We start from the raw sequence: 24,722 nt of genomic DNA, 5'->3' as shown, positions 1-24,722 counted from the left end.
GTGAAGGTGGGAGCTGAGGTCAGACTGGGGTGTGAGAGGCCTATGGAGCCACAGCACAGGGGGAGGACAGAAGAGGGACATGGTGGGCGGGGACTAGTTCTCACCACTGGCAGCTGCCTGGCAGAGCTGAGGACCTAGCTCTGGGTCGGCACCTGAGAGCACACTAAGGTAGGGGAGCGATGAAGGCTGAGCCTCAGAGGCTGGGCTTGACTCCTGCCTGTCCATCTCCTCCTCCTTCTCCTCTTGCTCTTCCTTTTCCTCCTGCTTCTCCTCATTTTTCCTTTCTTCTCCCTTCTGCTCGTTTGTCTTCTCCTCAATCTTAGCAGTTTCTTCACTATCATCATCATCTTCTTCCGTGTCCTCCTGTTTACACTCTTTTTCTCGATTTCTCATGAAGCCCTTCCCTGTGGCAGAAAGATGCAGAGGAGCTCTTCTCAAGGGAGGAATCAGGCTGCAAGGGAGCACTATTCACCCAAGGGCTCCATCTCATGAAGGAAGGTCTGCAGGAAGACACCTTAGGAAAGTTGCTTAAGCTGTCTATGACTCAAGGTCCTTATCTGCAGTATGGGGTTGATATTAGCAAGTACCTCATAGAGTTATTGTGACGGTGACAGCACTCAGCTGGCACCTACTAAGCACTCCATAAATGTTAGCTATCATTATTATTACTCTAAAATTCTAGGCAGGGTTCCTAGTCATCCCTGAAACCAGCTCCAGTACTGCCTTTCTGTAGGTTGGTTAGAAGAGTCTGTGCATTTCCCTCTTTTATCTAAGCTCACTCTGTCACTAACACCTAAAAGAGTCATCACTAATATAGAAATTGGTGCCTGGAAGTAGGGACTTGTAAGTGAAAGGCCATAAACTGTGGAATTAGCCAAGTCACGGGTGGTGTGGTCGACACAGATGGTTGGCTAACCAACAGCCATCCCCAATCTCCTTCTCCTTTGCCTCCTCTACTGCAAGAGGTGAAAAATATAAAAAGATACTTTTTTCTAAGCATTAAGAAATTTAAGAATTTTTTAAAGTATTAAGCATTTAAGAAGTGAGCAAGTGGAGGCTGCCAGGTCCACAGATTGGTGTATTCACTTCCTACTGCTTAACAAAGCACCAGAAACTTAGCAGTTTAGAGCAACACCCATTTATTATCTTGCATGTGAGTAGGTCAGAAGCCTGCACAGCATGACTGGATGCTCTACTCAGGGTTACACTGGGCTAAAATCAAGGCCTCAGCTGGGCTCCAGCTGACTTGGGTCCTCTTTCAGGCTTACTGGGTTTTGACAGAATTTATTTCCTTCTCACACTTTCCCGGAGCCCACTCCATCTTCCAGCCAGCAACGGTTCATTGAACCCTTCTTGTGTTTCAAATCTGACTCCCTCTTCTTTCTTGTTTCTTCTTTGAAGGGTACATGTGATTACATTGGGCCCACCCAGATAATCCAGGATAATCTCTCTTAAAGTCAACTGATTAGTAAGCTTAATTACATCTGCAAAGTCTCTCTTGCCATGTAACATTTCATAACTATGGGAGTAACAGCAGAGGTCAAAGGTTGCGGGGGCCAAAATTCTGCCTACCACGTTTGGCTATTCAGACTTCTGGAAGAGCTTTTGTTTTCCTGACAAAAGAGACAGAAATGGCCAGCAGCAACTCCAACATGATGCTTGGAGGGATAGCAGCCAATTTGATAACAAACTGCCACAAATACGGTAGCTTAAAACAACAGACTCCTTTGTTGCCTCCTCCAGCTTCTGGTGATTCCAGGAGTTCCTTGGCTTGCAGCTACATAACTCCAAGATCTGTCTCCATCTTCACATGGCCTTCCCTCTGTCACTTGTCATAAATGGATTTAGATCCACTTGGATTTAGGGCCAGCCAGATAATCTAGGGTGATCTTATTTGAAGGTCCTTAACTTAGTGACATCTGCAAAGACTCTTTTACCAAATAAGGTCACATTCATAGGTTCCAGGGATTAGGAGGTGGATATATCCTTTGGGGAGCCACCATTTAACCCACTACAATATGATAAGCCAATATGCTAAGGATCGTAGAACAGAATGATAGAAGAATCTGGATGCTTGAAGGTGACAATGAAGCCCTTACCTGCTTAGTACGTCTTACAATGTGAGATAAATAAATGCCGATTTGTTTAAGCCATAAGTTGGGTTTTTGTTACTGTTAGTGAGAGCATTCCTAACTGATACAGTGAGCTAGAGGAGCAATGAGGATTTGTCTTTTTTCCCTACTGCGAAGGTGGCCAGGCTCTGTGGTGGGTAAAAAGTTGGCTTATCTCATGGGACTTGGCCCACGTGCTCACTGAGCTTTAGTGGATTTAGTAGAAGATACTGGAGCATGCTGGCTACTTCTCTATTTAGATGAGACAAACAATCTCCAGAAAAAACTTTAAGGGAATTCCTTTCAGCTCATATCAAGCAATTTCAGACCACAAATGATCAGATACTCATGCACTTTGATAATCTGTAAAAACAATTTCCTACCTCATGTTGCATGGAATAGGAAATTACAGGCTATTGGAGGAGCATGGAAAATCGAAGAAGCCTAATTCTCCAAGTCCATTCCACATACTTCTCTCTATGCATCCCTCCTCGACAAAGGTGATGGTCTCACTCCCTGCTTTTGATCTGGATACAGCCCAAAGTAAAAGGGGCTACATTCCATGGCTGATTAGCCTAAGCTCACCACTCTGACTATGTTCTTACTACAACTCAGAGGAGAAGGCTGAAGTTTAGATGGATGACAATTACACTAGGGCTTAGCGGAATTGGTGGAGCCCTCAGAACCAATGTTAAGTGATAAAAGCTGAAAGGTAGGGTTTAAATTAAGAATGAGAATGTACCTAGATTTCTGGCATTGGTTAATAGCTAACAGAGTCCTTACACATGAAATCTGCAGGAAAAAGATGGGAGATTTTAGGGGATTAGTCAAAAAATCCCACATCTGTTAACAAGTGGTCTGTATTTGCTTAATTTTAAGGCAAATCCTAAGCCCCCAGACCCATTCCAATAGAAAGTGGACATATTAGTCAAAAAAGCTACAAACAGGGGATTCTTGCCCAGCTTTCCTTTTACAGACCGCCCAGGGAACAGCAGGCAAGGAAAATTATACTATTCATAGGAACCCAGGGCAGCCGAACTAGCTGTCCAAGAACTCACTCGATAGCTGGTGAAATGATGCTAATCATTTGCCTTACTATCTCTGTCTGGCATTATACGGTACAGATACACAGTGTTTCTTACCCTTTCCCAGTTTCTAAACAGGCAGTTTACTGTAGTTATCGTGATTTGATTTTGCTTCACTTTGCTATCAGGTGTATTGGTATGGTGAGATTTAGCAGGTACTCTATCATAAGTTACAGAATCACAAAGAGCCACATCCAGATCTGATCAAGAGCAATGAACATCATTCAGAGTTCCTGGACTCAGAATGGATGCAGCAGCTAGATGTTTCTTCAGGGTGTCTTTATTAGAGAAGGGGGAATTCACTTTTAGTTACACACGTGGCAGTTGTATAATGGGCATATTTGTAATAGTGGATAGGCACAATAGAAAGTTGTGCTGGACAGCCAAGGGATGGACTATAATAACAATAGCAGTAATATATTACTAGTAATAATGACTAACATTTTTAAGAACTTATTATATTAGGCAGTGTATGAACTCCTTTTACATGAATTATCTTATTTAATACAACACATTATGAGATGGGTATAATTAAGACCCTCATTTTATTGGTAAATAAACTTAGGCTTAGAGAGATTAAGTACCTTGCCTTAGGTTACACAGGTTGCAAAGGATAGATAGTTGGCCCAGACAGTGTGATTATAGAGCCCATGTTACAGACCATTTTATTATACATCTTCCATTGTAGATATCTATTATACTCACCAATGCAACCCCCAACCTCTTCTTCTGGGAAATAGACACCCTTGCTTCCCTCCTCTAGGAAATGCTCCTTCTGACACTCCACCCAGATGGGTCCCTGATTCAAACAGAGCCAACAGTAATATTTCCCCAGAATTCCTATTTATGGCATAAATTTGGGTAGTAAAACTCTGAATTGTAGGTCAAGTTTCCAATAGTGCTGAGCAGACCAGGGAAATGGAAGATCGTGGACTGGCCAGCCATATAGATTCAGAATCATTGCAATATGGGCCAAAAAATGTAAATGTGACCTAACTTATTAACATCATGAGGCTGGTGAAACCTGGGATACCCTGGCCACAAAAATTTAGTGTCTTCAGTATGAAAGGGAAGATCACAAGTGGCTGACAGTATTGGGCAGTTCAGACACCTGAGAAACACTGTGTTTATTATTCCTGGCTTTACCTCTGCCCTCAGCAGGACCTGGGGTCAAGCATCCGGTCTCTTCTAGAGGCAGTGGGTTCAGCCAGATGAGGGCCTGGTTGCTGGGGTCAAGCAGCAGAGGCCAACGGCAACTGAAGTAGTGGGTGCGACTCCGCAGAAGCAGGCCTGCCAGGCGGGCTGACTTTGCCTGGGGCTTCAGGTCTCGGTCCCACTGGAACTGTTCAGATTCAGAGCTCAGTAAGGACAGAAGGCTGAAGGGAGCACTTGTGGAGAGCAGGGGCTTCTTCAGCGGCATGGTGACAGATTTCTGCTTCTGCTTCAGTGCCTGTGCCACATCATCTGGGCCCAGGGTCTCCTGAAAGCCCCTACACAGAGCCAGCCACTTGTCCAGTAGCTCCTGGCGCCGGAGTGGTGGGAAGGGACCCAGGTAGATGATGGCAGCTGAACATAGGAGGGCATCTCCGAACACAGTCATGCAGTGCCCCTTCAACTTCTGGTGTGGAAGGGAAGATCAGAGGGTGTGTAGGCCAGTGAGGAGGGTATAGGCAGAGGGTCTGGCAGAGAGGGAGCAAGGCAGGGTAAGGAGGGCAGAATGGGACAGAAGGCAGTGAGGGCACAGGGAAGAGCAGAGGAGTGGGGGCAGTGGTGCAGAAACGAACTTTGGAGGGAGCTCTGGGAGAACCCGGTTACCTGGAGCTCTGTAGTCCAGGACTGCATGGGTGTGAGTAGTGCAGACTTTATGGGCCATTCATGATATTGGCCACACTGAACCTCACTGAGACTCTTGACCACACAGCTGTGGAAAGCCTGGGCATCTTGCAGCTTCTTGTTCAGGGCCAAATTGTGCTCTAGGATCTCCTGGGCCTGAAACTGGTAATGGCCCAGGCGGGCCTGCTCCCGAGCCAGTGTCGCCTCTACCTGCCGCAGCAGCAGACCTGTGGGCAGTCCTCGGCGCTGTGCTAGCCCATAACGCAGAATGGCCCAGAGCCAGGCTGCCAGGCTTGCTGCAGGTATGCTTACTGCCTGCAAGGCTGCATTGCTCATACCTGGAGCCCTTAGAGCTAGGTTTAACTTTATTAGCTCTGAGTCTGTAATCTTCTCCTTGGGGAAGAACACCAGATCCTAGAAGAGTGTGTATTCAGAGCAGAGGGTGGGGGGAAGGACACAGATGAGCTGAGCCTTGACCCCATAGCCTAGCCCTGCCAAGTCTCCCTCCATGCCTCCCCTCTCCTCCTCCACTGTGCACTACACTCCCTACCTGATAAAAATCCTCAGTGCATAACAGCTGCTTGGCACTGGCCCAGCCTGTTTCACGGTGGAACAGGTCACACAGAGCATCAGTCACCTGGACCACAGATTCTGGTGGTGCTCGATAGCTTCGTATCTCCTCAAAGTCAGCCACCTGCAGCTGGCTCAGGGGCCCCAGAAATGCCTTGCTCATCTAAAGCAGAGAGATGCATTCTTGAATTGAGCTCCTGAAATGTCCTCTTTCTTCAAGGTGTTGCCAGAAGGGATTGTCTCCTCCTAGGAGTCCCCATGAGGGACCACTCCTCAAGCCATCCTACTACCTTTGCCCCGTCCCCCAGGAGACTCCATGACAAGTCACCCTCCATGACAAGTCCTCTACTCTGGGCATCCTATGAGGGCTTGTCCCCCTCCAAGAGAGGAGCAGTACAGGGAGGCAGGCAGGGAGAGCCCACCTGCTCCAAGAAAGCTTCGTGCTGAGTCCGCAGGGCATCCTGCTGCTTGGTCAGGTTCTCAATGAGGTTCTCCTGCTGCCGACACTCTGCTAGCTGCCGCTCGTACAGGAGCTTGCCTTGATCTAGCTGCTGATGCAATGTGCTGAGGGTCTGTGAACAGAGATTCAGGCTCTGCAGCTCCAGATCCTGGGCCACATGGGAAGGCCCCAAGGGAAGACCTCATGGGTGTGGGACTCCAGCATACTCCTCACTTGATAGTCAGGGTGACCAAGTTGTACTCCAAATAGGCCACAGACACAGACTGAGCTCTGGAACTGTCACTTACCAGTCTGTGAGTTATACATCTACTAACGCAGCCCTGAGTGGTGGTTGCTTATCCTGACCTGCCCTACAGGCCCAGGCAATCTGAATCCAAAGCCTACGTGCTGAACCATTATGCTGCACTCCTTCTCTTCCCTGGCCCATTAGCAGCATTTGGTACAGAAGACAGTTCCCTCCCTTGACTTTCATGACAGCGTGTTCTCCTTTGGCTTTCTCCAACTTCTCTGGCTGCTCTTTCTCAATCTCTTCCTCTGCTATCCCTTAAATATTCCTCAGCAGTTTTTATAGGTTCCCCTTTTCTTCTCATTCTAGACTTCTAGGCACCCTCTCTAATCTCATGGCTTTGATTACCATTTATATTCTAACAACTCCCAAATCCCACTCTCCAGCCAGATTCTCTCCCAAGCCCGACACCCACATATCCATTTTCTTAGTGGGAATCTCTTCGACGTCTCACATGCCCTCAGACTTGACATGTCCAAAAATAAAGATATTGGCTATGCCTCCTTGAATCTCTCGCAATCATACTCATCTCCTCAGTGGTCTTTTTCTCAGAGAACTGTGGCAAAATACACCCAAGTCTCCCAAGGAAGAAATCTAATTGTTACCCTGACTCCATCTCTTCTATTCCCCAAACCCAACCCACCTTCAAGGCCTTTCAATTCTCCCTCCTAAGTGTCTTTCCTCTCTACCCCTACCCCACACGCATCACTCATGCCTGTACTCTCCCTCCTGACCTTCTGCACTGGCTTCCTAACTGGGGTCTTGGCTTCTATGCTTACTCTCCCTCTTCTAGTTCATTCTCCATGCTGAAGCCTGATTGGTTTTTTAAAAACCAAATATCATCATCATGTCCCTTTACACCTGCTGCTCTTTCATTTTGCTTGCAATGCCTCCCTGACCAAGAGGCCTCTACTCATCTTTCCAACCTCATCTCTTTTTCCTTTCCCAGCACTCTACTCTCCAGCCATTCCTGACTTTCAGTTCCTTCAATGTGGCACACATTCTCTTGCCTCTGGGCCTTTGCACATGCTGTTACTTCGGCCTGTCATATTCTTCCTCCCCATCCCCTTTTATGCCAAATCTTATCTAACCCTCAGGTAACAACTTTGATGTACTTCATTCATTTACATATTTAAGGAATGCTTCTGAGTACCTACCATGTTCTGCATATGGCTCTGTGCCACATACTGTGGCACGATGCTTTCTCTGGAATGTCTTTGATACTTCAGAGCACCCTGGAGTTTCCCTGTCCATTACATTACACTGTTTTGTAATTGCCTGGATGAGTCTATACTGTCCAGTAAGCTAGGACCCATGAAAGCAAGGACAGTCCCTTATCTTTCTTATTAGGAGGCAATCTAACCTAATAGGAGCTAACATTTATTAAGCTCTTACTATGTGCCAGCACTTCTAAATGCTTTACATGGAAGATCTCATTTAATCCTCATCCTAACCTAACCTCTCTGGATCTGTTTTCTCATCTGTAAAGTGGGAAAAAGGACAGCCACTTCAGAAAGTTGTGGCAAGGATTCTATCTATCGATCGAGATGTAAACATAGATGCAGACACAAACATAGACGTGAACATTAATGAGCGCCTGGACAAAAAAATGTGGAGTTCAATTAATTTTTGTTGAGTACAGTAATGAATAAATGAATCAATTGAATCTTAGAGAGAGAAGAGATGGAGGGATCCAGAATGACTCCCGGGATTTGGCTTAAATGACTAAGTGGATGGTGGTGCCACTTCCTGGGGTGGGGAACATTGAAAGAAGTATACACTATTATGGCTGTTGAGTGAACGACCAAGCGATCTGACACTGAATGCCTCTGGGTCTATGGACACCTCTTATCCAGATTTTGGGCTTCTTATGTTGTGCTCTGATATAACTGAACCAGGGACCAAGAGAACAGTAGCCCCTCTAAACCAGATCAACAATTCCTGGTCTTAATCAAGGTAGGGCCCAAGACAAGAAACTGGAATATGGCAAACATGGGAGAGGGGCCTCCTGTCCCTCTATGAACATTTTTTTTTGCATCTTAACTGAGTATTGAGGTTTAATCTAAGCTAGTGATCCTTGGTGATGGATGGTAGGAGGGCACAGATACCATGCAAACTCCAGGCAGGCCATTTACACAGAACAGAATGAAAACCATGTATGTGGATACACATAAGCCATGCCCCTGGAGTTTGCAACACTGGGTGACAGCCCCAAGGGCACTCATCAAAACAGGCAGGCTGGACATTAGGAACTATAAGGCCTGAAAGCCCAGTAGAAAGTAAGTCAGATTATCTGCTTGTGAGTTGATCACTAGTTCAATTCTCTGTAGTTATTTATCCCTGAACCTTCATCAAAGTCTTGTGTAACAGAAAGAAAAAAATGCTATTTCAGAATTCCTCTTATTAAAAACAAAAGAAAAAAATTTCTCTTTATTTTGGGAAAACACCCTTAACTGAGAGTATTTGGCTATAAAAGGTGTGATGACCCCACTCCCACCAGTTTTAGTCAGATACGAGAGCTTTATTTATTCAAAGAAGAAAATTGCTCTGTTTAAGAAAGCAACAGGATTTAGGGTTTGGACTAGAAAAAAACCCTCTTATTACATTAGAATTGTATTTTGGGAGCTCGAAATGAGAAGTATGGTAGCTCAATAATATTGTGGAGCAGATACTGAGGAGATGGGAAAGAAGTTGGTCACTGAGAAATGCTCTGTAGAGGATGGTGACTGAGGAGATTCAGGACACTGATGTCTAGAATACCATTTAAATCTATTTCTGGTTCTGTTCTAGAATGTAAATTGCCCCTACTGGCATCATCCATCCACATTTCCCCACTGTACACAACAGCCTTGTATATTGAGTGCTTTGCTGGAAGGAAGAGGTCAGGGACAAAATGTTACGGGAAAACAGGATAGCAACAAGAGGTGTGCCAATTAGCAGTGATAGAGAATTCAGGAGAAGAGGATAAGAGGGGGAGGTGACTGTGAGAATGTAATCCCTGCCCTGTCCCCAGAGAAAATCTATAGAGATCTTGGGGAGCATACTGAAATTCTCAGTCAAGGAACTAGGGACAACCAGAAGCAGACACTTGGGTTTCATGTGTTCAGAAGAACCAGCCTAGTCTCAGCTGTGCCACGGAGAACTTTGAGCCTGAGCTCTAAAGGAGGAGGCAGTGGGGATTAGAGAGATCCCCTGGGGAAAGGGTGACTCTTGGGATACAAGAACTAAGGTTTGGTCTGGTTGGTTCCTCCCAAGTCCTCTTTTGGGCTCCTTCTTTGACCCTACTGTGCGTGCCTCATAATCTTCTCCCTCTTACCCTGCAGGAGGCTTTCAGCTGCTGTTCCAAGTTGAAGACCAGGTTGGCATGGGCATCATGTTTCTCAATTATCATTCTCAGATTTCCCAGGACATTCTGTATCCTGGAGATACAATGTTCCAGTGAGTGGATCCACGGGAGTAGGAGGTACAGTGCAGGGAATGGGGACACTCACCGCTGGGCCTTGTTCTTTATTTTCAGGGTCATCTGTTGCTGCAGCAGCACAAAGGTGTCTAGGAAGTCTAGGAAGGTCTTGGGTGTGACGAGTGGCAATTCAGGGCACAGGTGCCCATGATAGCTGGCAGCCGAAAGGTGGATGAGTGCCATGGCTTTGGCCACACTGGGAATTGAGGTCTGGAGGTCTGGGCACTTCAAGGAGTCTGCAATGAGCATGACTTTAGCCTGGACTTGTGAGCTTGTAAGGGAACAGAAAGGGAAAGGGACCCTCTCCTGGCTCACAAGGAGGACAGAAAAGGGGAAGGGGCCCACTAGGTTCTAGAGAGAGAGAGAGACACTGACCTAAGTAATAATCCTCATGAAAAACCTGGTTGAGATGAGTCGGGGGACAGGTAAAAGGGCTCACCATCATCAAGTGGTAGGCTCTGAACACCCTCCAGGTGATGCTGGACCACACTGACCAGGGAATCTTGGTCCCAGGGTTCATAGCGGTCAATGCTGGCGATGGCCAGTTGAAGGAGCCTCAGGAAAAGGGTGGAGGGCAGCTGTTTGTGGGCCTGGTCATCTCCGATCAGGAAGAACATGTGCAGGTGGCTGCATACTTGCTGGTAGAACCTGTGGGCCAGGGGCTTAGATCCTGCCCTCCCCTTTTCCCTGTTGGCCCATCCAGGCCTGGTCCCAACCCTGACTCCTAGCCCTGATCTTCTGAGCCCTCATGGCAACCCCTAGATTTCTTTTGGCCAGGATGGAGCAACAGCAGAGCAGCCCCTGGTATATGGGGTTCTTGGCCTCACCTCTGCAACAGCATTTCCTTCTTGATGTTCTGCTTGACGCTAAGGTTCTCCCTGGGGAGATGTTCTTCAATGTTGTCCAGATCTGCCTCTGTGTACTGGTCAGGGAAACTGCCTGAGGTTGCCAGGGCTAGCAAACGATGAAGGGTAGTAAGATCGACACCTTTGGGCACGAGCAGTGCCACTGGCTGGCCTAACACGCCAGCATGCCAGCTGGCATCCCATAGACACTGGAGAATGGCCTCCTCTGACGCAGATGGCAGATGGAAGAGGCGGGCCTGAGAAATGCTAGCTGCCAGAGTGATGGCAGTATGGCGCCCAGTACTCAGAGCCCCTGAGAGCAGTAGGCCATGCTGCCGGGGCCTGGCCAGCACCCGGACCAGGCGGGCCACATGCTGGGCCATGGAGTGGCACTGGGCAAGGTGGGGGCTCAGCTTCAGCTGAGCAGCTGAGGTGGCCAGCTGCTTCTCCAGGCTCTCCCACTGCCGTTCCAAGTACAAGTTGGGGCTCTCCAAGTTGGACCCTAGTATTAGCTCCTGACTGAAGACCAGGTCTGAGGGCTTTTCCTGGGGATGGAGTAGTAGCACTGGTAGCAACAGGGGTGAGACCAGGTCTACCTGAGGTGTCTTCTGCCACCAACTCCTGGATGTCTTTAGCTGGAGTTTATAGCTGCGGGCCCTTGGACCTCCCTCCTGGCTTATCTTCTGACCCATGTTCTCTCTGGTCTCCTCCTTGGCTGGTGCTATGGATGGTGCTAGACTTGAATCACTGTAGCACGAGCCTATGGTGACCCGAAGGCCATGAGGGTCCTCCTCCTCTTCTGTCTCACTGCCACTGTTGCTGAAGTCCTCCCACTGGGCCAACTCCCCTTCAGATTCCACTTCAGGCACCCTCTCCTCTTCTTCCTCCTCCCCCTCATAGCCCTTGCCCAGGCTCTGGGACACTGGCCCACAGCAGAAGACACTCTGAGCTACTTCTAGGAGCAGCTTGGCACAGTAGGAACGTTCCCTAGGGCTGTCCAGCCGGTCACAAAAGGTTCTCTGTGCCTCATGCAACCAAAGACGCACCATGTTGCGCGTGGCCATCATAATTGTAAGGCGAGTGCCACGCAAGGCTGACACCTGGCGCAAGTGCTCGTGGTGGTTGGCACAGTCGAAAAAACCTCGGGAGCCCACTCTCGTTGGCAGCAGCTGAAGGCTGCCCAGTAGTTGGCTGACAGAATGCAGGGAGAAGCGGTAGTGTGGGCGGAGAGGTGAAGGCATAAAGCAGTTGCCTACAACCTCCCAGGCCTCCACTGAGGCCTGGACCAGGGCTCTTGCTAGAACCCCTTCTCGCTCCACAGAGGGGAAGCGCTCAAGCCAGGCCTGGATGCTAGGTGTGTGCCTGCTCAGCAGCATGGCTGGGGTCATGCTGCCCAGGGCCAGCACTGTGAAGAGTCGAAAAAGGCGTGGGCACAGTGGGAGCTCACAGAAGCCTGGCACTGTGGCAGTGGCAAGGAAGTTGACTACAGGCTGCAGCGTCTGCAGTTCCAAGGTGCGGTGGGCATACACGGTGCCATTTATGGCCTGGCGCAGAGTCTCCAACACTGGCTGACAGGTCTTCTCTGGGTCTGTGGGACATGAAGTATAACAGTGAGGACGTGCCTGAGTCCACATGACAGCATCATCCTGTTCCTCCTATGCCTGCCTCGCTGCGTCTGCTTCAGGCATACACAGGGTTCTAAAGGAATTTTGTACATCTGATGTGCTGGGACTTGGTCATGTCTGAGTAAGTTCTTCTCTCTCCCCCACACTCTGCCTAAAAGTGAGTAATTTCTTCTCTCTTACGGCCCAAAACCTACCTCTACGACCAATTATTCATTAACTGAGGATTAATGAATGGAACGTTTGGAAGCTAAGATGGATGGAAACCTGATCTGACTACAATCGGGGGGAAAGTGCAATCATCACAGTTAGAGAGAGTGGAATTATATCACATGCTCACCTTTATAAAGTCAGCTTTAGTAAGACATGATTTATATAAAATAAAATGTACACATTTTAAATATACAGTTCAATGAGTTTTGACAAGTGTACGTTACGTACCTGTGTAACCACCACCCTAATGATATTTAGAACATTTTTGTCACCCCAGGAAGTTCCTCATGCCCCTTTGCAGTCAATCCCCTACCACACCATCCTAGGAATTTTTATCTGATTCAACTTCTATCACTATAGATTAGCTTTGCCTGTCCCAGAGCGTCATATAAAGGGAATTATACGGTATGTAGTTTACTATGTCTGGCTTCTTTCACTCAGCATGATTCTGAGATTCATCCATGTTTTGCGTGTATCAGTAGTGTGTTCCATTTCATTGCTGAGTAGTATCCCATTATAAAAATACCACAATTTGTAGATCCATTGACACACTGATGGACATTTAGGTTGTTTCCAGGTTTTGACTATTCAGAATAATGCTGCTATGAACATTTATGTATAAGTTTATTTGAGAACATACAGGTACTTTCATTTCTCTTGGGTAAATACCTATCAGTAGAATTGCTGGGTCACATGGTAAGTATATATTTAATTTGATAAGAAACCACCACACTTTTTTTTCATAGTGGTTGTATCATTTTACAATCCAACCAGCAAAGTGTGAGAGTTTCAGTTGCTCCACACTTCACAAACACTTATTATCAGTCTTTCTAATCATAGTCTTTCTCGTAGGTGTGAAGTACTATCTCACGGTGGTTTTAATTTGCAGTTCACTGATGCCTACTAATATCAAGCATCTTTTCATGCGCTTTTGGCCATTCATACGTTTTTCTTTGTGAAGTATCTGTTCAAGTCTTTTGTCCATTGTTTAAAAATGGAATTTGTTCTTACTGAGTTCTAAGAACTTTTATGTATTCTGGGTATAAGTCCTTTGTCAGATATATGTATCATGAGTACTTTTCTGTCTGTGGCTTATTTTATTCATTTTCTTAATGGCATCTTTTGAGGGGCATACGTTTTTAGTTTTGGTAAAATCTAATTTTTGTGTCTTAAGAAATCACTGCCTCTGGGGCCGGCTCCGTGGCCGAGTGGTTAAGTTTGCGCGCTCTACTGTGGCAGCCCAGGGTTCGGATCCTGGGCGCGGACATGGCACCGCTCGTCAGGCCACGTTGAGGCGGAGTCCCACATCCCACAACTAGAAGGACGTGCAACTAAGATATACAACTGTGTACGGGGGGGGTGGGGGAGGTTGGGGAGATAAAGCAGAAAAAAAAAGATTGGCAACAGTTGTTAGCCCAGGTGCCAATCTTTAAAAAAAAAAGAAAGAAAGAAAGACAGAAAGAAATCACTGCCTCTAAGCCAGGTTACACAGACTTTTATCCAACATTTAAAAAAAAGTTTTACAGTTTTAGCTTTTATATTTAGGTCTGTGACCCATTTATAATTGACTTTTCTCTATGTTGTGAAGCGGGATTCAAAGTTCACTTTTTCACCCACACAGATCTTTAGTTGTTCCAGCCTCATTCATTGAAAAGACTATCCTTTCCGCCATTGAATTATCTTGGCACATTTGTTGAAAAACAATTGACCATATATGGCCATATAGCAGAGTCTCTGTTCCATTCCATTTATTTGTATATCCATGTCCTTATACCAATTCCACACTCTCTTGATTACTACAGCTGTATAGTAAGTCTTGAAATCACTAGTGTAAGCTCTCCAACGTTTTTTTTCTTTTTCAAAGTTGTTTTGGCTCTTCTAGGTCTTTTGCATTTCCACGTAAGTCTCAAAATAAGCCTGTAAATTTCTACCAAAAAAAGCCTGCTCAGATTTAGATTCCGTTCCATTGAATCTATAGATCACTTTGATGAGAATGAGCACCTTAATATTGACTCCTCTGATCCATGAAGATGGTATATCTCTCCATTTATTTGTCTCCTTTATCTTATCAATATTTAGTAATTTTCAGTGTATATCTTTCATTAAGTTTATTCCTAAATATTTTAACCTTTTAGATGATATTTTTTGTGTGTGTGGTAGATAGCCCTGAGCTAACATCTGCTGCCAATCCTCCTCTTTTTGCTGAGGAAGACTGGCCCTGAGCTAACATCTGTGCCCATCTTCCTCTACTTTATATATGGGACGCCTACCACAGCATGGCTTGCCAAGTGGTGCCATGTCCGCACCCAGGATTCAAACCAGCAAATCCCAGGACGCCAAAGCGGAACGTGCACACTTAACCTCTGCACCACTAGGCCGGCCCCTAGATGATATTTAATTGTTGTTCTTTTTGAGGAAGATTAGCCCTGAGCTAACATCTGTGCCCATCTTCCTCTACTTTATATGTGGGGCACCTGCCACCACATGGCTTGATAAGTGGTGCATGGCTCTGGACCTAGGATCTGAACTGGCGAACCCCAGGCTGCTGAAGCAGAGCGTGTGAACTTAACTGCTGTGCCACTGGGCTGGCCCCTATGTGATATTTTAAGAAATATTTTAAGATTTTGATTTCCAATTGTTTTTTATGAAGGTATAGAAATACTAATGATTTCAAGAGACTGACTTTGTACCCTGTGACCCCGCTAAATTCACTTATTTTAGTAGTTTTATAGTTTTTTTTGTGTGTAGATTCCTTTGGATTCTTATGTAGAAAATCATGTTACATGCCAGTAGAGACAGTATTACTTTCTCATTTCCAATTTTAAAGGCTTTTTTTCCTTATCTTATTGCACTGATTTGGGTCTCTGGTGCAATACTGAATAGAAGCAGTGAGAATGGACATTCTTGCCTTGTGACTGATCTTAGGGAAAGTGTTCAATATTTCACTATTAAGTATGCAATTAGCTGTAGGTCTTAATAGATGCCCTTCATCAAATTGGGAAAGTTCCGTTTTATTCTTAGTTTGCTGAGAGTTATGAATAGCACTGAATTTTATCATATGCTTTAACTATTGAGATGATCTTACATTTTTTCCTCTTTATTCTGTTAATGTTTTGAATTACACTGATGGATTTTTGAATGTTAAGTCAACTTTCCATTCCTGGGATATACCCCATTTGATGTTGTGCCACGTCTGCACCCAGGATCTGAACCGGCAAGCCCGGGGCTGCCAAAGCAGAACGTGCGCTCTTAGCCGCTGTGCCACCAGGCCGGCCCCGAGGATTCATTTTTGCATTTATATTAACAGAAAAAAATGACCTACAATTTCTTTTCTTGAAATGTCTTTTCAGGGCTTGTTATTAAAGTTACAGTGGCCTGACAAAGTGAGTTGGGAATTGTTTACTCCATTTTCTGGAAAAGTGTAAGTTTCAATTTTTTCCTTAAATACTCGATAGACTTCAGCTGTGTAACCATCTGGGACTGGAAATGTTTATTATTATGAATTCAAACTTTTAATAGATATATAGGGCTATTCATTTTCTATTCTTTTTCTTCTTGAGCCAGGCTTTTTGTTTTTTGTTTTGTTTTTTGTGTGTGTGAGGAAGATTGGCCCTGAACTAACATCTGTTGCCAATCTTTCTCTTTTTGCTGAGGAAGACTGTTGCTGAGCTAACATCTGGGCCAATCTTCCTCTATCTTATGTGCGATGTCGCCACAGCATGGCTTGATGAGCAGCACTAGGTCTGTGCCCAGAATCCAAACCTGCAAACCCTGGGCCGCCGAAGTGGAACATGCAAACTTAACCACTATGCCACCGGGCTGGCCCCTTGAGTCAGGTTTTAATAAGTTGTGTTTGTCAAAGTATCTGTCCATTTCATCTAAGTTAATAAATGTATTAGTATAAAGTTTTTCACAATATTCCCTTGTTATCCTTTTTAATACCTTTAAGATAAAACCTCTCTCATTCCTGATATTGATAATTTGTTTTCTCTTTTCATTTCTTGATTTGTGAAACTCGGGGATTAATTTTATCTATCTTTTTTAAAGAACCAAATTTTGCCTTTGTTGATATTTTTTATTGTTTGTGTGTTTTTCTATTTCATTGATCTCTGCTCTGATCTTTATTTCCTTCTAATTACTTTGGGTTTAACTTGCTCTTCTTTTTCTAGATTCTTAAGCTGAAAATTCAGATCACTGAGTCCAAACCCTTCTTCTTTTCTGATGTAGGCATTTAAAGCTATAAACTTCTCTCTAAGCACCGCTTTAGCTACATCCCACAAATTTTGATGTTTTGTTTTCATTATTATTCAGTTCAAAATATTTCTAATTTTCCCTGTAGTTTCTTCTTTGATGCATGAGTTATTTAGAAGAGTGCTGTTTAATTTCAAAGAATTTGGACATTTTCTAGGTATCTTATTGTTACTGATTTTTATTGTTGTAGTCAGAGTAAGTATTCTGTAATTCTATTTATTTATTTAAAGATTTCATTTTTTTCCTCTTTCCCCCCAAAGCCCCCCTGTACATAGTTGTATATTCTTCATTGTGGGTCCTTCTAGTTGTGGCATGTGGGACGCCGCCTCAGCGTGGTTTGATGAGCGGTGCCATGTCTGCACCCAGGATTCGAACCAACAAAACCCTGGGCTGCCTGCAGCGGAGCGCGCGAACTTAACCACTCGGCCATGGGGCCAGCCCCAGTATTCTGTAATTTTAATCCTTTGAAATTTGTGACACTTGATTCATAACCCAGTCTATGGTCTATCTTGGTGAGTGTTCTATGTACACTTGAAATAAAGTGCATTTTGTAGTTGTGGGTATGATGTTCTGTAAACGTCAATATAGTTGATAGTGTTATTCAGATCTCTAGGCTTGTTTTCTCTCTCCTTGTTCTATCAGTTACTGAGAGGCGTTTTAAATCTTGGACTTGCCATTTCTTCCTTGTGTCTATCCACTTTTTCATTACAAATTTTGAAGCTCTGTTTCAGGTGCATACACATTTAGGACTTTTATGTCTTTCTGATTAATTGAATCTTTTAATTATGAAATGTTCAGTTCTCTAGCTCTGCTAATACCTTTGTCTTGAAGGGCTTTGGTATTAATATAGCTACACCAACTTTCTTATGCATATTGTTTGTATGGTAAATATTTTGCTTTTTTAAAACTTTTCATCTATCTGTGTTTTATTTTAAAGCACATCTTTTAGATAGCATATAGCTTGATCTTACTTTTTCACTTGGTCTGACAATGTTGGCCTTCTACTTGGAGTACTTAGTCCATTTACATTTAATGTAATTATTGATATGGTTGGTTTAAAGTCCATCATATTGTTATTTGTTTTCTATTTGTCTCTTCTTTTTATTCCTCTGTTGCTCATTTCCCACTTCCTTTTGCATGACCTAAATATTTTAATCCCATTGCATTTCCTTTATTGGCTTTTTAGCTATACTCTGTTCAGTGATTTTCCTAGGGCTAACAATATCCCTCCTTAACTTATCAATACTGAGAAGTAATATTTTATCACTTCACACTTCACACCTGACCTTTCTCAACTTCCTGTTTCACATTTCACAAACATAAGAACCTTACAACAGTAAAATTCCTTTTACCCACTGCTGCCCATTCTATCCTTTTACTACTGTTCCAATTTTTTTTACTTCTACCTATATTACCAACTCCATCTAACAAGGTTATTATTTTTGTTTTAAACTATCAGCTATCTTTTAAGGTAATTAAGAGATGAAAAAGATATTCATATGTACCCACATATTTACCATTTCTGAAGCTCTTCATTCTTTTCTGTAGATCTGAGTTTCCATATTATTTCCCTTCTGAAGAGCATCTTTTAGCAGTTATTGTAATGCAATTCCAGCAGCAGTGAATTCTCTCAGCTTTCAAGTATCTGAAATACCTTTGTTTCCTCCTCATTTATAAAGGGTAATCTTCACTGGATGAAGAATTTGAAGATGACAGGTTTGGGTTCTTTTTTTGCCTTTTAGTACGTTAAAGATGTTGTTCCACTATCCCCTTGACTCTGTTGTTTCTGATGAGAAGTTAACCATCATTCTTAATGTTGTTCATCTGTACATAATGCGTCATTTTTTTCTCTGACCATTTCAAAGTTTTCCTTTCTTTGATTTTCAGCAAGTTTGACTATGATGTGTTTAGGCGTGGTTTTCTTTTTAATGTTTTACTTGGTAATAACTGAGCTTTCTATCTCTGAAAGTCAGTATTTTCCAAGAACTTTTAGTCATTATTTCCTCAAAGATTTTTTTGCCCTGTTCTCACTCTCCTTTCCTTCTAGAACTCCAATTATATGTGTGTTAGACGGAACCACTATTCATAGTCAATATTTTTCTTGCTTCAGGTTTCATTGACTCTTTCTTTTGCCATCTCCAGTCTTCTATTAAGCCATCCAGTGAATTTTTCATTTCAGTTATCATATTTTCCAGTTCTAAAATTTCCCTTTAGGTATTTCTATTGTTTATTTATTTTTAAAGATTTTATGTTTCCTTTTTCTCCCCAAAGCCTCGGTACACAGTTGTGTAGTTTTAGCTGTTGGTCCTTCTAATTGTGGCATGTGGGATGCTGCCTCACCATGGCTTGATGAGCGGTGCCATGTCTGGATCCAGGACTCAAACTGGCAAAACCCCAGGCCACTGAAGCGGAGCACACGAACTTAACCACTCGGCCATGGGGCCAGCCCCACCTTGAGTTATTTTTAGTAGTTTCCATTTATTTGCTGAGATTACCTATATATTCACTCATTAAGATCATATTTCCCTTTAAGTACTTGAATACTTTTATTATAGCTGCTGTAAATTTGTCTGCTAAATTTAACTTACAGACCACCTCAGGGTCAGTTTTTGTTGACTATTTTCTCTTGATAGGGGTCACAGTTTTTTGTTTTGTTATGTCTATTAATTTTTTATTTTATACTGGATGTTTTGGTGACTGTCCCTCAATGACACCTTTTACACTGCCAGCTATAATGTATGTCACTCTACAACATTGCTTGCAATGTTTTCAGCCTTCCTGTTGAAATCTCTTCTTGGTTGGCATTCAAAGATCAGAATTTACTCTTCCTATTACCCACTGACATCCTGATTATTTGCGCAAATTCACTGAGAAGGTCAAATAACATAGTTAGAAAAAATTACAGGTTTTGGGGCAAACAGACTCGAATTTTAATCTTGGTTCTTACTGGCTAGAGTGTCTTGGGCAAGTTAAAAATCTCTCAGTTTCTTCATCTTTAAAATAATCATAACAAATCTCCATGTTACTAGGATGCTATGAACACTAAATATGACACAGATAAAGCATGCAGCACACAGTGCTCAATAAATTGTACTAATAATTGTACTACTCAATAAATTGTACATAGGTGAATCCAGTTAGAGCACACAGTGTAAGAGGCTAGAGAAGAAAACATCATCACGAAGAACCTTGCAAAAGCATTTGCCAAAGTTCCAGGTAATGACTAGACGTCTGAACCAGGGAAAATGAAATGAAAACACGTGGAAAGATTTGAGAGATCTTTAGAAGGCATAGTGACTGGACATTGGTGAGAGAGGAGATATCAATAAGATTTCTGGCTTAAGTGACTGGATGGATGGTGGTACCAGTTACTAACAGGAAACATAGTAGCAGGTTTGGGGGAGGGGGGAGAAGGAGATGAGTTCAGGGTTGCATCTGAGGTGCCAACGTGACAACAAGGTGGAGATATACAGTAGATGGTTGGAGAAACAGGTCTGGTGCTTAGAAGAAAAGCCTGGGTTGGAGATAAAGATTGAGCAGTCAAAGCATAGAGACGGTGGCTGAGGCCATGAGAGGGGTAAGACTGTTCATGGAGCATTTGCAGAATGAGAAGATATTAAGAATAGAACACTGAATTTGGTCTATAGGTGTCTATTTGAGAGTCAATGAACATTGATGGGGATTTTACAGTCTCAAGAGATGACAGTGACTCCTTTCTTCCCTCCCCCCAGCTCCTCACCAGAAGCAGCCAGGTGCAAATCCTCCAGCAGGAAGAGGAGGGAGCCTTTAGAATCCACGTGCCGCCCAGGCCACAGACTGGCTTGTGCTTGGCCCTGGACCCCTCGGCTTAGTAGAAGGCGAAGGTGGGTGGTACTGAAGGCAGGGTGGATGGGGCTGTATGTGTAAGGATGATGTGGCTCCACTAGCACCTCCACAAAGGCTGACTTCCCCGTTGCTGCTTCTCCAGCCAGCAGCACTGGGTGTCCCTCTGACAAAAGCAGGTCCACCACATATAAGAGCCGTTCAGTCTGCAGGACAGGAGCAGGGCTTACTGTGGCAGCTCCAGTTAGGACGGTAATCTAGCTGAAAGTAAGGTCTAGGGGTCTTGTCTGAAAGCTGTACTTGCAGAACACTTCCTGTATTCTTGTGACTGTGAAAACATATCAAAGAATGGGAGCAGGTAGGCCTCAGCTGAGCCTAGAACATGGACTCCTCCAGGATGTCTCCTTGAGCCCCAACCCCAGCTACGGCCCTACTGTCCTCTCACCTGGGGAGAAGGGTGGAAGGTGCCTGGAATTCCCTTGACACGGCTGCCCAGGTATTGGCCAGTGAAAGGGACCAGTGTCCCATCTTCAGGGCATACATGTAGATCAAACACCAAAGCTGAGGGCGATGGCTCAGGGTAGTTAGGGAGGCAACTAATAGAATCCCTTATGAAGACATCAAAGAGGGGCCAGAGCCTGCTCAGATAGACACACACGCAAAAGTGTCAGACAGCTATAACAGTTCCATTTGTGACACCATCACAAACTTCACCCTCCCCTGACAGTGATGTCACATGAGTTTTGACTCCCATGGGCCAGTCCATACCAGCCCTCTGCATCCCCCACACTCCACCTCTATAGATACCTGGAAGGAAGGTGGGCTCCAAAGCCCCAGATCAAGGCAAAAAGAAAGCTGCTGATAGCCAGCAGGTGTTCCCTGTGCTTAATAGGCACATCATCGCTGTCAACCTGGGACCGGTTCAGAGAGCTGCTTTTTGAGGATTTCAAGCTTTGGGCCACAGGATCATTAGAGCTGAGGTCCTCTGCAAAGGTCACCAAGGCCAAAACAGGAAACCCAGTAGGAAAAATCAGGGGGTAGAGGAGGAGAGTGGAGGTTGGCTCTATTACTTCTCACTTTCAGTCCCCAGGCCCAAGTCCACCCAAGAACCCACGCCCCCGGCTCCAGCTATATCCCAGCTACCCTCAAAGCCCCATCTCTTTCAAACCAGCCCTTCCCTTTCCCTTCCCTTCACCTGGGATATGTGCCGTCTCCTCCTCATCTATATGCAGGTGGGGGTCAAGCAGACAACGCAAAATGCGGGCCAGGCTGGTGACTTCAGCCACACCTGGGCAAACAGCCTGCTGCCCATGTACCTGCAGCAAAGAGCTGGCACCCTGGCTGATGAGGAATCGGAACGTTGCAGGCACCAGCACTTCAGCTAAGCGGTTGAGCTCAATGACTGTCTGGAGCCGCAGGCGGTACTCATGGGGCAGGGCTGCCATCAGGACACTAAGCATACCCTGCCAAGTCTGCTCCCCACCACACCAGACTAGGGCACAACGGCCCACCACTGTGGGGGACATCCCTGTTGCATCTCCCACCTCCATCAAGAGAAAAGTATCAGGGGGTCGTTTTATCTGCTGACCATTGGGGAGGCTAAGCTGGGGGGGTTCACCTAGGAGGCAAGTGATAGAGTCCAGCCAAGCAGCACTGGAGGCCCCATCACATATTATCCAGTGCTGGATCCCCACCGATTCCTGTGCCTGCCCCTTTGGGCCCACAGTCTTACTCTGAGAGGCTGCACGAAGCAGTCTGGGGAAGATGCCGTGGTGCCAGTAGGAGCCCTCTAGCCATCCCAGGAACTCCTGGGGGCTGAGGACACTGGGATACAGGTGAGTAATTTCCACATGCTGGCAGCCCTGGGTTGAGGCATCCTCCATGACTGCCAGCCGATTCTGGATCTTAAATAAGCTCTGCCAGCAAGTGGTCTTGCCACTGCCTGCAGGGCCCAGGAGCAAAATGCCCGAGGCCCGGCCCAGGGCCTGGCTCAGCTGCTCGAGGGACCCCAAAATATCAGGGCTGGGATGCAGGCCTGCCTGCCGCAATTCTTCCACCAGCAGTGGCTTCCTCAGCCTGTGGGTCATAGGCTCTGCCAGCACCTGGGTGGCACTAGGGAACAGCCCACAGAGCAGTTCTCGGAGGTTATGCAGGTGCACCCCATTGAGGATGCTGAATAGTGGTGAGTGTAGCAGGGCACGCACTAGGGAGGCCTCCTCAATGGCAGCTAGGCTGTGCGGCTTCTGAGACTTGGGTTCCTCCTTGGTCACATTTAGAGCCTGTATCATGTCTTCTAGTACCTGTTTGAGCACTGGCAAGCGGCAGGGCAGGGGCCCAGGCACAAGCTCACGCTCTAGGGAGAAGAATTTGGATAGGCGGGTAGCCATGTGGGAGGCATCCCGCATCCCAGCACCCAGTAGGGTCAGCTCTGCTACTTGCTGCAAGTCAGGCAGTGTCAATGCCACAGGCCGCAGTAGCAGGTGCAGGTTAGCAGGCACAGCAGGGCTCAGGGCACGCAGTGTCAGGAGACAGCCATAGCCAAGGCGCATGGACACGTGATGTTTCTCAAAGAAGCCACTGCCAAGGAGCTGGAAGTGGGTGGGGTCAACAGTGCTGGTGTTTCGGGAAGCCTCCTGATACAGTGGGGCATAGAGGTGGTGGAGTTCGGCCAGGCGCTGGCCCAGGGCAGAGAGCAAGCCAACGGGCAGGTGCTGGGCTGCCTGCAACAGCAGCCAGGCACCACCCTGCAGGGCACCATTTAGGTAGTTACTCAAGCTTTGGGCCTCTATGTGGGGCAAGCAGGGCATCACCACCAGCTGGCGCCCCAGGGCCTGTGCCAGGCTCTGCACCATTGCTGCCTTGCCCACACCATCAGGGCCCAGTAGGGTCCCACAGGCCACCTCCTCCAAGGCCAATAACAGCACCAGGGCTGGCCGCTCAGGCAGCAGGCTGGGTAGAGACCCCAGTCTGGGACCCAAGTACTCATAATTATACAGAAAGGACCGGCCCAGCACATCTATCCAGCATGCAGCTGGTGACAGAGAAGTCTCAGTAGATGCACTAGTCTTGAGACTCTGCAGGGGACTCTGGCGTGGGGTGTGAGGTGAACCCAGGTGGTACTTGAGTTGGCGGGCCCAGTGAAAGTCCATCAGATCACTGACCTGGTGCTTCTGAAGCAGCTGTGCAATATCCCGGTGAGTCACTGCCATGACCAGCAGGGCACTGAGCAGGCTGGTCTGGCGGACAGAGGGCAGGGGCTGCCCACCCTGGTAGGCCCTTTGGGCCCGTACAAAATGCACCAGTACCTCAAGCTTGCGCACCTGCATGTTGACCATGGCTAGGGTCCTCTCCTCAAGCAGAGCCTCCTCCATCTTGGCTCGCCATACCACCTCCTCTGCCACCAGCACACACTGCCATGGGAAGGCCTGGACTAAATCCAGCCAGTGGTGGACATATGGTTGCAGGGACAACTGGCTTTGCTGAGGCAGCTGCGTGAAGGCCTTGTCTAGGGATGGGCCCAGAGCAAGACGGGCAGCCACACAGTCCTGCAGCATGTGTACTAGTGCCAAACGCAGACACTTCTCCAGAGAGGCTAGCCACTTGGGGAGATCTGGATGCAGAGGAAGGGACCCCTGTAGCTTCACCTCCTCCCCACCTGCCCCTAGCACTGAAAGTCCCTCCACCTGAGTCTGTGTGCTTGGGCTTGACTCCCGGTCATCCACCATGTTTTTACCAGTTGGGCTGGACTTGAAGCTCACAGCATGCACATGAGGAAAGCAGCGTCGTACCCATAGCTGGGCCTCATATGACTCCAGTGGGGCAGCCAGCAGGGCCACCAGCTCACTGTCACTGAGAAAGAAGAGGCGGGGGAAGTGAGCACGTACCCCATAGAGCACGCTCTCCAGAGCCATAATCATGCCCTCCAACTCTACTGAGCCTTTCTGCAGCAGCTGTTGCAGCTGCTGGCCTTGGAAATGAGGGCTCCGCTTGGCACTGGGCACTATAAGTGACAGAACCAGGGGATCAGCTACAGAGATCTGCATCAGGGTCCGATACTGATCATCGATGGCCTTGAAGCGGAAGTTCTGTGGTGAGGGAGAGGGGAAAAGTGAACGCAGATGTGAAGAGGCAGCTCCCCCTCCCACCCTGAGCCCCGTTCTTCAG

General features: G+C 46.2%; 1 protein-coding gene across 2 annotated transcripts in view; it reads right to left on the bottom strand.

Annotated features, from left to right (window-relative positions):
• DNHD1 (dynein heavy chain domain 1) overlaps window positions 1–24,722 on the bottom strand; it is a 77,062-nt gene that overhangs the window by 6,000 nt on the left and 46,340 nt on the right. For both annotated transcript variants that reach the window (XM_070490923.1, XM_070490924.1), the window contains 13 exons: window positions 21,754–24,643; window positions 21,366–21,543; window positions 21,004–21,196; window positions 20,476–20,764; window positions 10,633–12,238; window positions 10,245–10,453; window positions 9,837–10,041; window positions 9,662–9,764; window positions 6,022–6,171; window positions 5,580–5,762; window positions 5,012–5,443; window positions 4,343–4,814; window positions 105–404 (listed from right to left, as the gene is read on the bottom strand). In XM_070490923.1, the coding sequence (XP_070347024.1) occupies window positions 105–404; window positions 4,343–4,814; window positions 5,012–5,443; window positions 5,580–5,762; window positions 6,022–6,171; window positions 9,662–9,764; window positions 9,837–10,041; window positions 10,245–10,453; window positions 10,633–12,238; window positions 20,476–20,764; window positions 21,004–21,196; window positions 21,366–21,543; window positions 21,754–24,643 (7,210 nt within the window). The remainder of the gene's footprint in view (window positions 1–104; window positions 405–4,342; window positions 4,815–5,011; window positions 5,444–5,579; window positions 5,763–6,021; window positions 6,172–9,661; window positions 9,765–9,836; window positions 10,042–10,244; window positions 10,454–10,632; window positions 12,239–20,475; window positions 20,765–21,003; window positions 21,197–21,365; window positions 21,544–21,753; window positions 24,644–24,722) is intronic.

The sequence above is a fragment of the Equus asinus genome, chromosome 20 (assembly GCF_041296235.1).
Source record: "Equus asinus isolate D_3611 breed Donkey chromosome 20, EquAss-T2T_v2, whole genome shotgun sequence".
Classification (NCBI taxonomy): domain Eukaryota; kingdom Metazoa; phylum Chordata; class Mammalia; order Perissodactyla; family Equidae; genus Equus; species Equus asinus.
The sequence above is the reverse complement of the archived record's forward strand: the minus strand, read 5'-3'. Positions and strand labels throughout refer to the sequence as shown.